Source organism: Oryctolagus cuniculus, chromosome 3 (assembly GCF_964237555.1).
Source record: "Oryctolagus cuniculus chromosome 3, mOryCun1.1, whole genome shotgun sequence".
Classification (NCBI taxonomy): domain Eukaryota; kingdom Metazoa; phylum Chordata; class Mammalia; order Lagomorpha; family Leporidae; genus Oryctolagus; species Oryctolagus cuniculus.
In genome coordinates, this window is record NC_091434.1 from 29,214,539 (window position 1) to 29,227,081 (window position 12,543).

General features: G+C 37.1%; 1 protein-coding gene across 1 annotated transcript in view; it reads right to left on the minus strand.

The window, feature by feature from the left end:
- CPS1 (carbamoyl-phosphate synthase 1) overlaps positions 1–12,543 on the minus strand; it is a 136,436-nt gene that overhangs the window by 41,402 nt on the left and 82,491 nt on the right. The window contains exons 22-25 of the mRNA XM_002712455.5: positions 8,632–8,773; positions 7,254–7,319; positions 6,735–6,798; positions 4,228–4,409 (exon numbers count right to left, since the gene is read on the minus strand). Coding sequence (XP_002712501.1) covers positions 4,228–4,409; positions 6,735–6,798; positions 7,254–7,319; positions 8,632–8,773 — 454 coding nt within the window. The remainder of the gene's footprint in view (positions 1–4,227; positions 4,410–6,734; positions 6,799–7,253; positions 7,320–8,631; positions 8,774–12,543) is intronic.

Genomic DNA, 12,543 nt, shown 5'->3' on the forward strand with positions numbered 1-12,543 from the left:
TGTGTGTGTGTGTGTGTCCTTCTCTCTCTGCAACTCTGCCTTTCAAAATAAAAAATCTTTTTTAAAAAAGTGTCCTAAGCCGGCTCCGTGGCTCACTAAGCTAATCCTCCGTATTGCGGTGCTGGTACACCGCGTTCTAGTCCCGGTCGGGGCGCCGGATTCTGTCCCGGTTGCTCCTCTTCCAGGCCAGCTCTCTGCTGTGGCCAGGGAGTGCAGTGGAGGATGGCCCAAGTGCTTGGGCTCTGCACCCCATGGGAGACCAGGATAAGCACCTGGCTCCTGCCTTCGGATCAGCTCGGCAGCGCACCGGCCGCGGCGGCCATTGGAGGGTGAACCAATGGCAAATGAAGACCTTTCTCTCTGTCTCTGTCTCTCTCTCTCACTGTCCACTCTGCCTGTCAAAAAAATAAAAAAGTGTCCTAAGCAAAATTGTGAACTGGGGAAAGTATCACTAATCAAAGCCTTATAGGTGTCAGACATCAGTCTCTTTCTTTCTTGAATTCCCCACAAGCCAAACAAACAAATAAAATCACAATTCAAATCTCTTAACAGGAAGTAAAACCTTTGAACACAATCACAATGAATAGATGACTAATCTAAAAGGGCCACTTGAAAGAGTGTAAAAAATATCTACAACCAAAGAATATATCATTCTAACATTCTGTTATTGTGTTAGGGCAAGCATTAGGTGCAGTAGTTAAAAGGCCACTTGGGACACTCACATCCCATATCAGAATGCTTGAGTCCTGACACTGCTTCCAATTCCAGGTTCCTGCTAGTGCACACCCTGGGAGGCAGCATTGATGGTTCTAGTAGTTGGGTTTCTGCCACCCACATGGGAGACCTGGATTGATCTCCTGGCTACTGGTTTGATCCTGGTCCAGCCCTGGCTATTTCAGGCAATTGGAAGAGTAAACCAATTGATGTTAGATCTGTCTCTGTCTGTCTTTCTTCCTCTATTTCTGTCTCTGTCTCTCTGCCTGTCAAATCAATAAATAAAAATTAAAACATATGACGAGGAGATTTCAGCACTTCTCACTTAACTGCTAGCAAAGACCTCTTCTAAGATGCCTGCTTTACCTACATGGCACATTACTTCTCTGACTGCCCCCTTGATAGTTTCTTTAGAGAATCTGCCCTGATGCCATGGTCCAGAACTCCAACAAGATATCTAGACAGAGATCTATGATATTTTTGCATCATCAAATTTACCTCTTATGTCACTGGGAAAGCCTATTGCTCTTGTGACTCAAATATGTGCTTTTGAATACATTTAGACATCTTTCCCATTCTCTAGAAATTTATTACTGAATGTTTGGGGTCCTCAGCACCGCTTAGGGCATCCCTGGTAGAATAAGGACAGGTGGAGGCAAGCTCATTATCAGAGACAACAGAGCACCATTTGAGGAGCTTGCTCTGAGGAGACACACAGCATTCTCACAAAAGGAAACACACACATATATACGTGCATATATAAATGCTATAGAATAAATTATACAGTATTATTTTTCTGGTTTCTAACAAAAATTATAAAAATTATCTGCCTGCCTTATAACAACATGACAGTATTTATTTGTAAAATTGAATTTAAAACTTAAATATTAGAACAATAAGGATCAAGTCACTTTTTAAGGGCATCCTAGGGTTATACAGCTCTTAATGTAAATGTGACATTTTGTATTTCACCTTTTGGAAAAAGGTCTGCATGCTCTAAGCCACCCTATGCACTGACCACACTGTGATTTGTGTCAGCTCTCCCAAACACTTTGAGATGTGTTACATCACCCCAGCCATTATCATGCTCCCAGATTACTCTTTACATTTTGGCTAAAGTATTGGTAGTAAAATATCCTACAATATGAGTCTTATTTTATTTATTTATTTTTATCAAGATCTCAATGAGTCTTCTTTTCCCCCTTCCACCTCTCTTTGCCTATAATATGTACTATATGCATTCACATACTTTGCACAGATATATCAGAAATCTACACACCTGTCTTGAATTTTTACTACTGCTGCCTATTTTTAATCAAAATACTAGAGTATTTAAAAAATTTAGTCTTATTACCAAAAGTTCAAAATAGGGGCCAGCATTGTGGCATAGCAGATAATGCTGCCGCTTGTGATGCCAGCATCTCATATGGGCACCAGTTCACATCTCAGTTGCTACACTTCTGACCCAGCTCCCTGCTAAAGGCCTGGGAAAGGCAGTAGCAGATGGCCCAAGTGTTTGGGCCCCTATTGTCCACACGGGAGACCTGGATAAACCTCCTGGCTCCTGGCTATGGCCTGCCGTAGCCCTAGCCAATGCAATCATTTGGGGAGTGAACCAGCAAATGGAAGATCAATCTGTCTCTGTGTCCCCCTCTCCTTCTGTAACTCTGACTTTCAAGTAAAGAAATAAATCTTGTTTAAAAAAAAACTTAAATTAAATAACTAAATGATGTCATAATAAGTAGTCCACTGTATCATTTCAAATGCCAGTTGGCTTCAAAGAAGGTATAGCTTCCTTCTTTCTATCATGCAGATTGTAATTATAGTAAAAAAAATTAATAGCCATCTGTAAGTGCATCCAAAAGAGGTCACAGGAGTTGCGGATTTTTCCATAAATCATTTCATGGGGGAAATAAGTATGGGTATAATCCTGTTGCTATTGTGTATAATAGTTTTATACGTATTTGATTTGCTTATGTATTTTGGGGGATCTTTATTTGTTAATGTCTTGAAAATGGCGACCTGTTTAAATAGTTATCTATCTGGCTGAACCTGGAATTTATCAAGTGCTAAGAAGTATTTGTAAAAGCACGTTTGTTTTGATGTGTCTTTTTTTCTTTATAGTAATAAAATTATGATGCTGTTGTAGTACTATATGTGATATACTTTACAATGTAACATGAATCATAATTCCATATTATTTTCAAATACCTGCATGTAACATGTTTCTTATACACATAGGACCTATCAATTAAAAAAGAAGATACAACAGAAAAAATTTAAGAAATTTGCATAAGTCAATGAATTTTTTTGACAGGCAGAGTGGACAGTGAGAGAGAGAGACAGAGAGAAAGGTCCTCCTTTGCTGTTGGTTCACCCTCCAATGGCCGCTGCGGCTGGCGCGCTGCAGCCAGCGCACTGCACTGATCCGATGATGGCAGGAGCCAGGTACTTATCCTGGTCTCCCATGGGGTGCAGGGTCCAAGTACTTGGGCCATCCTCCACTGCACTCCCTGGCCACAGCAGAGAGCTGGCCTGGAAGAGGGGCAACTGGGACAGAATCCGGCCCAACCGGGACTAGAACTAGTCCCAACCGGGACTAGAACCTGGTATGCCGGCGCTGCAAGGTGGAGGATTAGCCTAGTGAGCAGCAGCGCTGGCCAAGTCAATGAATTTTCAAGTCAGAAGTATAATTTTCATATTGTGGCTCTAATTCAGCACTTTTCCATATCTAATTGATCATATTTTGCAGATCAGGATAATTCTCTGTGGTAAGAAAATAAATACAATGATGATGAAGGCACAATTATGGAAACTATTCTGGAACTTTCTAGCAGTTTGTTTTAATTACAAAAAACTTAACTTGTTCTACAGATTTACAGTAACCTACTGTTTAGCTACCAAGAATACATGGTGAAGGTACACTCAATAATATTGGCATAAGCACAGAGGACAACTGTAAGAGAAGGCTATGAAAGAATCAGAATCATTCAGAATGAACTCATTGATCTTATAGAAGGCTCATGGCTTCATCTGATGGAAGAAAGAATTAATTGGTCCTTGGTGAACAGTTGACTTTTCTCCTTTGAGAACTGTTCATCCTGAAACCACATCACATGAACTGTAAAGAGAATGTTTATTATATATCTAGATGGCCACTTAAATAATTCTGTAAAATATTTATCAGTGGCTACCTTGTCCTAGTTAATATATTGTGGCTGGCACAAGTTACCACAGTTTTCAAGATACCTTGAACACTTAGAAAGAAAAACATATCACATTAGAAAGAGAACATACCACTCTGTGACAAGGACCTCAAAAAAAAAAAAAAAGCTGCAGTGATTTTTTTTTCAAGTTTAACCACAAAACTAGGTAATAGAAGACACTGGCAGCACTTTCTCTTGAGGGAAATTATAATATAAATCTACATACATGAATACACATACACAAAGTGTGCCCTGCGTATATTTTTTTCTTTCATTCATTTTATTTCTTTTCTTTTTCTTTTTTTACCTCCTGATGGTAGATGTCTAGGATTCTCTCCAAAGACAACTCTTCAAAGTACAGTTTGTCACACTCATCAAAGTCTGTGCTCACAGTCTCAGGGTTGCAATTCACCACCACCGTCTTCTTACCAAGTTGACGCAGTGTGCGGATACTGGAGACAGCACACCAATCAAATTCTACACTGCTGCCTGCAGAGACAATGAGATTGGGAAAAGGGGTAAGGAAAGCACAGTTACAGCACAAAAAGAAGCTGAAAGGCACTGATAGTCTAGGTTAAGGAAACTAATCTCCTTCAATTCAATTTTTAAAACTCCCAACTATACATTTCAGACACTGATACACAATACATTAATAGCAGGGGGGAAAGGGACTAGTTAAACAATAAAGAAAGATTAGCTTGTTCTATACACTGAGAGCCAGAGTGTATAATCTCCACATTTGAAGCAGTCACATCTTCAATGTTAATGGGGGATAATTTTAATGATAAAAATAGCCTTCTCTTTCCTGAGAAGACACTCAAAGTGAACACACTTGACTTCAATACACAAAATAGGTAAGCCTGTGATCAAAATACTTTGAGTGTTTTGTTCAGTCCTCCCACTTCATCTGACATCTGAGGATTAACCCCGGTGAGCCCCAAGGAACCCAGGAGTTCTGTCATATCTTCACCGATGGAAAATCCTGCTCTTTCTAAGCAGATCCTTCTAAAATTGGCAAGACCATCCCATGAAGAGTGAGTGACCTTCAATGAGCTAATCTGGAGTATAATAATGGCCTAAATGCCTCAAAATATCACCTCTACTGGGATGCCATACAACTCCAAGTCCAGAGATTTAATATTAATTCTTTACATTAGTACATCATCTCCTAAAAATTCCTGTCAAAATCTGTAACCCAAATACAGTAGCACGTTAATTCTCACTCTAAAAAGTACACATTTGATTATCCGCTGTTAGTCCTTCCTTGACCCTAATGTAATACAGAATTATTACATAAATTAGGTTACATTTGAAGAGGATGGCAAAAATGACCAGAAGGAAGAGAAGGATAGAGGTTGGTGAATGCTAAGGCCCTTTGGCCATAAGAAAATTGCTATGGTCTGAAAGTGTCAAAATTCAGATTCACATGTGGGAAACCGAATCCCTGACGCAGTAGAAAGAGGAGGGTTCTTTGGGAAAGTGTTTAGCTGGAGTCCTCATTAACTGATTAATGCTGTTATAAAACACCTTAACACAGGGCCCCTTGTTCCCTTCTGCCTTCTGCCATGTTAAGCTGTAGGATGACTGTTTCAAGGCACCATCTTGGAAGCAGAGAACTAATCCCCAACAGACAACAGAACTCCATAGCATTTTGAGATCACATTCTCCAGCTTCCAGGGCTCTGAGGGAAACGAAAGTTCTATTCTTTATAACTTATATGTGCTCAGATATTTTGTTAAAATATCACAAATAGACCAAGATAATAACTAAAGTGGTGAATATATAACACTTTTGGCCTACTTCAAGTACTTCTAGGAATAGTTACTTCATTGTAAATACTAAAAAAACTGTGCTTGAAGTAACACAGTAAGACTAAATACATTTAAATCATATATTTTATCTCTCCATAACAGAATGCTTTGTAGGGATTAAATATTAAGTACATTTCTCAATATCACCACATTTAAACATGTATCTTGCAACTATAATATATCATACTATATACAAATTTTCATTGACTAGGGAATTGTCACAATCTCTGAAGGGTATTTTTTTAAGATTTATTTCATTTATTTGAAAGGTAGAGTTACAGAGAGAGAGAGAGAGACAGGGAGAGAGAGAGCTAGAGAGAGAGGGAGAGAGAGAGGTCGTCCATCCATTAGTTCACTCCCTAAATGGCCACAAAGGTTGGGGCTGGCACAAGCTGAAATTAGGAGCCAAGAGCTTCCTCCAGGTCTCCCATGTGTGTGCAGGATCCCAAGCACTTGGGCTATTCTTCGTTGCTTTACCAGGCACATCAGCAGAGAGTTGGATAGGAAGCAGAGCAACCTGGTCGTGGACCAGTGTCCATATGGGATGCTGGCTCTGCAGGTGGTTCCTTAACTCACTAAAACACAGCAATGACCCCAATGAGTATGTTTTAACTAGATGATATAATGCTCTATAGATTTACCAATGAGATAACCTCTGCATTGATATAAACAAAATTCATATATTTGGCAGATTGTACCTGCAATTCAATTTCAGAACGATGTATAATGTCCCTGAGTAAATGCAGGTCCTTATTTTCAAAAACTACGTTAGCAGAAAATAGTGAAAGTCAATCCATTCTCCAACCCCAGTGAATCCATTTATGAGGATGAAAATGATAAACAAGTGAGATCAGTGAATGAAAGGAAATGGAATTTCTCATTGAGATCTGTGTTTGAGTCTAGATTATGGCACTAAATAGCTGTTTAAATCATTTTATCTCAGTGTGGGAGAATAGCTATCTAAAATTTTAAAGTTCAATGTAAACATCATTCATCACTTTACCAATGTGATATGGGCCACAGCCCAGCACCATCATTCCATGATCATCAAACTGGATATCATGTTCCTAAAGGGAAATAAAAAACAGAAGTTGAAGTAATTATTATTTATTCTCCCATTTAATTTTACTATCTGTTGTGTCTTTAAGTGTGTCTTTTTAATTCTTGTTCATGTGCATTCTCTACTGGTCTCTGGGAACTCATAAAGTATTACATAAACTCTACTTGTTTGTAAAAAAAAATAGGTCCAGCTCACTAATATAAAATTAAATAGTCATGAGAAGAGCATAGTTATATGCTCATATAAGCATTGTCCTCACCTTTTCACTTGTTTGACTTCAATATCTAAGGCATTTCTCAAAAGACTGAATACAGAACCACATCATTATACCTAATCCACATGGTTCCATTTTTACTCTGAGATCACTGAACAATCAAAAAATGCAAAAAATTATATATTTCCTAATGTGGATCATCTACTAAATCTAGAACTCTCTAAGTACAACAGTTCGATAGTTCTTACCTGACCATTGTAGGTAACATAGAGGTAATTTGTTACAGATGGGTATTCTGCAGCCAGTGTATCAATCTGCAAGAGAAAATAAATAAATATGTCTACCTTGTATCATATTGTTTTCAAAACTGCATTTTGATATTGTATTGATATTCTTTTAATGTGTTACCATCAAATACAGACATATATATCTACAGTCTAATTGCTTTCAAATTCTGAAAATGAGAGAATAAAATGGTGATGATATAGTTAACACTTGAGTAATAAGTGGTCACACACATACCCAGACATCATTAAACCATCAATGTAGTAATAACCTATCCAAAACAGAAAAAGTGGTCATATGGTCAACCAGTTACCAGGAAGACTTACGCAGCCTGCTGTCTAAAGCAGCTGTGTGTGCATTCTGAAATCAGAGCAAAATGACCTATATGTAAGGGTGTCTTTGGTTTGTAAACTCATATATAGGATTTAAGAGACCTATGGCACAGAAAATGGGATGACAAAAATACCATAGAGCATGAGCAAGGGTGAGAGAACAGGATCTCATGGAACATATTTAGAAAAAGTAAATCGATTCATCTCTCCAGGGCCAGTATCTCAGCTTAGTGAGCAAGAATGAAGGGCAGACAGTGCAAGCTGGTATAAAATAGGTGAAAAGGAAGAAAGATAATAATTGCTGAATAGAAAATATTTAGCATTAAACTTGAGACCTAAGGGTATGCATTTGCCCCCTGAGCACACAGAGAAAAGTCAATGATTTTAAAGGACAAAAACCAGCTGGTGGTACTTTACACCAAGACATCCCCTCCATTAAAGGCAGGAGAGAAAAAAGAAGATCACAGTGGCACACCTATGAATGTTCATGTGTGATTGTAATGAATACTAGATTAGCTCATTATGCCCAGCCCTATCACAATGAATACTAAATGAACCATAATGATAGAGCACTTAAAATAAAGTATTACTCCGTAAAATGTTAGAGCTGAAGGAGATAACCATCCTTTTCAAGAGGGTCAGCTCCTATGGTATTGCAAGTCCTTTTATTACACTTAGGATTTCTCTCAAAGCACACAGGAAAGATATCTGAACACAAGTCAAAAAGCAGAGGAGAGGACATTTTTGGCCTGTTGCTGTTTTTTTTTTTTCATTTAAAACCAAGAAAATCAGGTAAATTTTCTTATGTTTAGATCCAAGCTTTTCCTTCATCTTCTGTACTTTAAGCATAAATAAATCTGTGTTGAGTAAAATTGTTGACACCTGGGGCATCAAGTGGACAAGTAGAGTCACTTTCTAGTTCCAGCCTTCTTTTTATTAACCATGGCTTTTTGAGTGGCTACCTATATTTCATCACAGAAATTCTATAGTAAAAAGGATATTCCTTTACCTGTTTAACCCAAGGGTGGATGTTTTTCTTTAACCTCAGCTCCCTTGTCTGGGCTTCAGTCAGTCCCAGGCATTTTGAAATTTGCTTGTCAGAGAACCCAATCTCCTTTGCCTTTCTCAGTGTTTCTTCTGTAATGGAATCACTAGAATTTAATGGAAAAGAGAGATTCAAGTCTGTATCAAACACAGTAAGAAGCAGTGAACTGTTCAATTTCAAAAACACCCAAGGCTCCTTATTTTCTACCTTAGAATACATTTGGGCCTCCTTATCTTTTAAAAGTACACAAATAAATAGCCCACTAAATCCTCTAACTGCTATGAAGTCTACATTTGCAATGCTAACACTTTCTGTAACCTCCTACTTTGACAGTCTGCGGACCACCTTCCATGTTTATTTTCTAAAAATGGCTTCGGCATTTACCATCCTAACGAGTATGCTTATTCAACAATAATCATAGAGTTTCTATACACACAGAAACATTTTCTTAATTTTAATTTTCTTCAGACTGTCATTATATGACCTTTTTAATATTTCATTTTTTAGAAAGATATCCCCTCTGGCTTTTACTAAGCTGCTTGTCACCTACTTTATTACTCAAAATAACCATTTACTGTTCTGTTTCCCCACGGCTCTACCTACTGTTACCTGTTTTAGTCTGGCTACCTTCTATTCCTCCATAAATTTAGCCACTGTCATTGGCTCAAGTAGCATCGTTGGTTGATAAATCTAAAATCTGTTGCCTCTTGTCTATTGTGTACTTCTGATCTGGGTCTTTATGTGTATAATTTTGAGAATCTTTTTTCACTTGGGTATCCCAACCATCATAATAGACTTAATCTCTATAAATTGCCTCCACTTACCAATATCAGATTATTTTGTGGTTCTGTGATTATGCCCCATTCAAACTGGATTCATTTCTTCACTTCCCCCATGTGCATTTCTGGAGTATAGATTTTATTTGTTCTGTTCCCCTCCCTTATATTGCCTTTGATATACCTTTTACCTGTTCAACTTTGCCCCAACTCCCAGTCACCTTCAAAGCTCAACTAAACCAAAGTCTTATCTGTGTAGCCTCCCATCTTGCCCTCACCTGCACTGACCTTTCTTGGCTCCTGTATCTTTTACTTGGAACTTTGGGCATAGGAAGAACCATACAGTTTAATATATCCTCATGACCTGATATATTTAACGTTTCTTAACTTTTACCCACCACTGAAGTTTTTTCTGCAGGACTTAAATTCCATATAGGCACAGAATATATTTGACTCATTTGCCAGATTATTTCAAAGCCTAGCATATTATCTCACCCACAGATGTCATTCTATAAATATTTATTAATTGAATTAAAGAATCTTCAGCATTCTAATTATTTTATTTTATAGAAAAGGTGAAGTAGTGATTGAAATAGATTTATAACTGGATTTCAAAATGCATACAAAAATAAATTTTAAAGAGCTAAGAACAGAATACAATAATCCTGCAAAACATCTCTAAACAAATACCTGTGGGCATGCTATTTCAAGCAATATTCAACATAATAAAATTCAATTATATTAGTCTGATAGTCAATACAATGAAATTAAAATATATAACAATGTGGTGTTAGAAGATTTAACTTGTACTAAATAAAACATTTTCATGAAATTCTATTAGAGGAATATAATTGAATTAAATCTATTGCTCATGGGTGCTTCAACCAGATCCAAATGCCTTGAGGGCAGATTCTGAGGCCAGAGTGCTGTTTAGGACATCTGCCATTCTACGAGTCTGCTGTGTATCCCACTTCCCATGTTGGATCATTCTCTCCTTTTTAATTCTATCAGTTAGTATTAGCAGACACTAGTCTTGTTTATGTGATCTCTTTGACACTTAATCCTATCATTATGATCAATTATGAGCTGAAACTGATCACTTTCACTAGACTAGAAAGAATGATTGACAGAATTGGCCAACTGTGTAAAAATGTGAAGTTAGTTAATATGTGCCCAGCTTTTGAGGCAAGAAAAAGAGTTAACAATCATAAAGATGACCTCAATTGTTGCTGTTCCCCCATAATATCTCACACCCTAGAAAACTGATTATTTAAAGATTTCTGAGAAGAGCAACAGTAGCATAAAATAATGATTGTGAATGCTAATTCAAAATGGAAATGAAAACTTTTTCTAAACAGGTGTCCCATCAAATCATACCAGGTGAGAATTTTAAAGCAGGCACATTGAACTACACCTCCACAACACATATTTTGAACTCATTACCTGATTCTTAGGACATTTTCCTGGTGAGTGAGAAATGGCTTTACCTTTTACACAATGTCCAAAAATCTAGATCTTGTTAAATACATTGGAAATTAGAGTATATTAAATTGAATGGCATATTAGTATATTCATGTTCATCTACCTTAACTTAAATACAAATAGTGGGTAGGTGAGTTCCCATAAAGCTCAAAGTAATGTATTTTCTGTCCCTTTGGTTATTAATTTCCACTCTTTAGAAATGCTCATGAAATTGTGCAAAGCATTTTGCAATCCTCCTCACTAAGGTACAAAGCTGGCCCTGACGCACTGTGGCAGTCCAAAGACACAGGTAAGTCAGAACAGTTTCCACACTGAATGCTCTCCAGTTCTGCAGGGCACTCCTAACTCCAAGACAGAGAGCTAGGCTGACTTGCTCAGCATTTCTCTTGGCTTCTGCATAATACAAGGCTGGCTGGCATGTCATTACACACAGAAGAAAAATTGACTTTGTTCCCAACTTGTTCAGATACAAAATTTTATTTTGTGTCCCATTATAATAATATAAAAGAAGAGACAGTTTGAAGACACGATTCATTAGCTCTGGACCAGTGATTTAGATAAGGTTAAACCTCTTCAGAGTCAAATACAAGATGAATAATCTTAAGTGAACACAAAGCTCATTTAACAACGTGAAGACTCAGATACATGCTCCTCATTTTTATCTGCCCATATTAGGCTACCCTCCATTTTGTTTGCTAAAAAAGAATTTCCATCAGAGTAAGTTGGAAATTTTTTTTTTTAAGTCAAGCTATGTAAAAGCTTATTTTAAGAACAGGGCTCTAATATTTTTATTTTTCCAAAGGAAAATACATACCTTAATTTGAAGCAAACTTAAAGCACAATAATCACTATAAGAAATATAAATGCTGAATTCATAATTCAAAACTGCTTTTTGAAAACTCAATAGGGAATGCTCCATTTATATTATATCATCCGTCAAGGGAGCATTATACCAGGCAAGAAATGTGTTCAGCTGAATAGAACATATTGCACAAAACCCCACAATTTTGAAATATGTATAATAAATTACCCTTCTGTTGTTTGGTATGTCTTTTTGTGTACTGGCATTCTATTTATTTTTACTTTTAAAATATATACATATGAAACCCACACTTAGAAGTGTGTCCGCTAAAATATGCTATATATGCAATTTTTCTTTCTCCTACCAGCTTTCTTTGCTTTCAGAGTTCAAGGACAAACTCATAAAATGGTAGACTTCACCATTGCTTAACAGAATCTAAACAATCAAATAAAGACACATCAACTAGCCTTTTCATAATCTTGTTTCTTTCTACTTAGCAGGATAAAATGACATTCTGAAATTTTAGAGGAAGAATAAAGATCTTAAAATCAGACAATCAGACTTTTGCACACTCTGCCATAATCGTTTAATGGTTAGATATCATGGCTCAGCTTCCACAGCGAGAAGTCTCCTGTGTGTTCGCTGGTTGATAAACAACACAAGCCTTTCTCTTCTCCCCTCTTCAACTTCCAATGTAGATTTTTGTTGTTGTTTAGCATTCTACGTCTTCTCTGAAACTTTCTCCACTCACACTTAGGCTTCAATAATAAATGATAAAAGGAAATGGAATAAATTCCCCTTAATGAGGAAATTTTC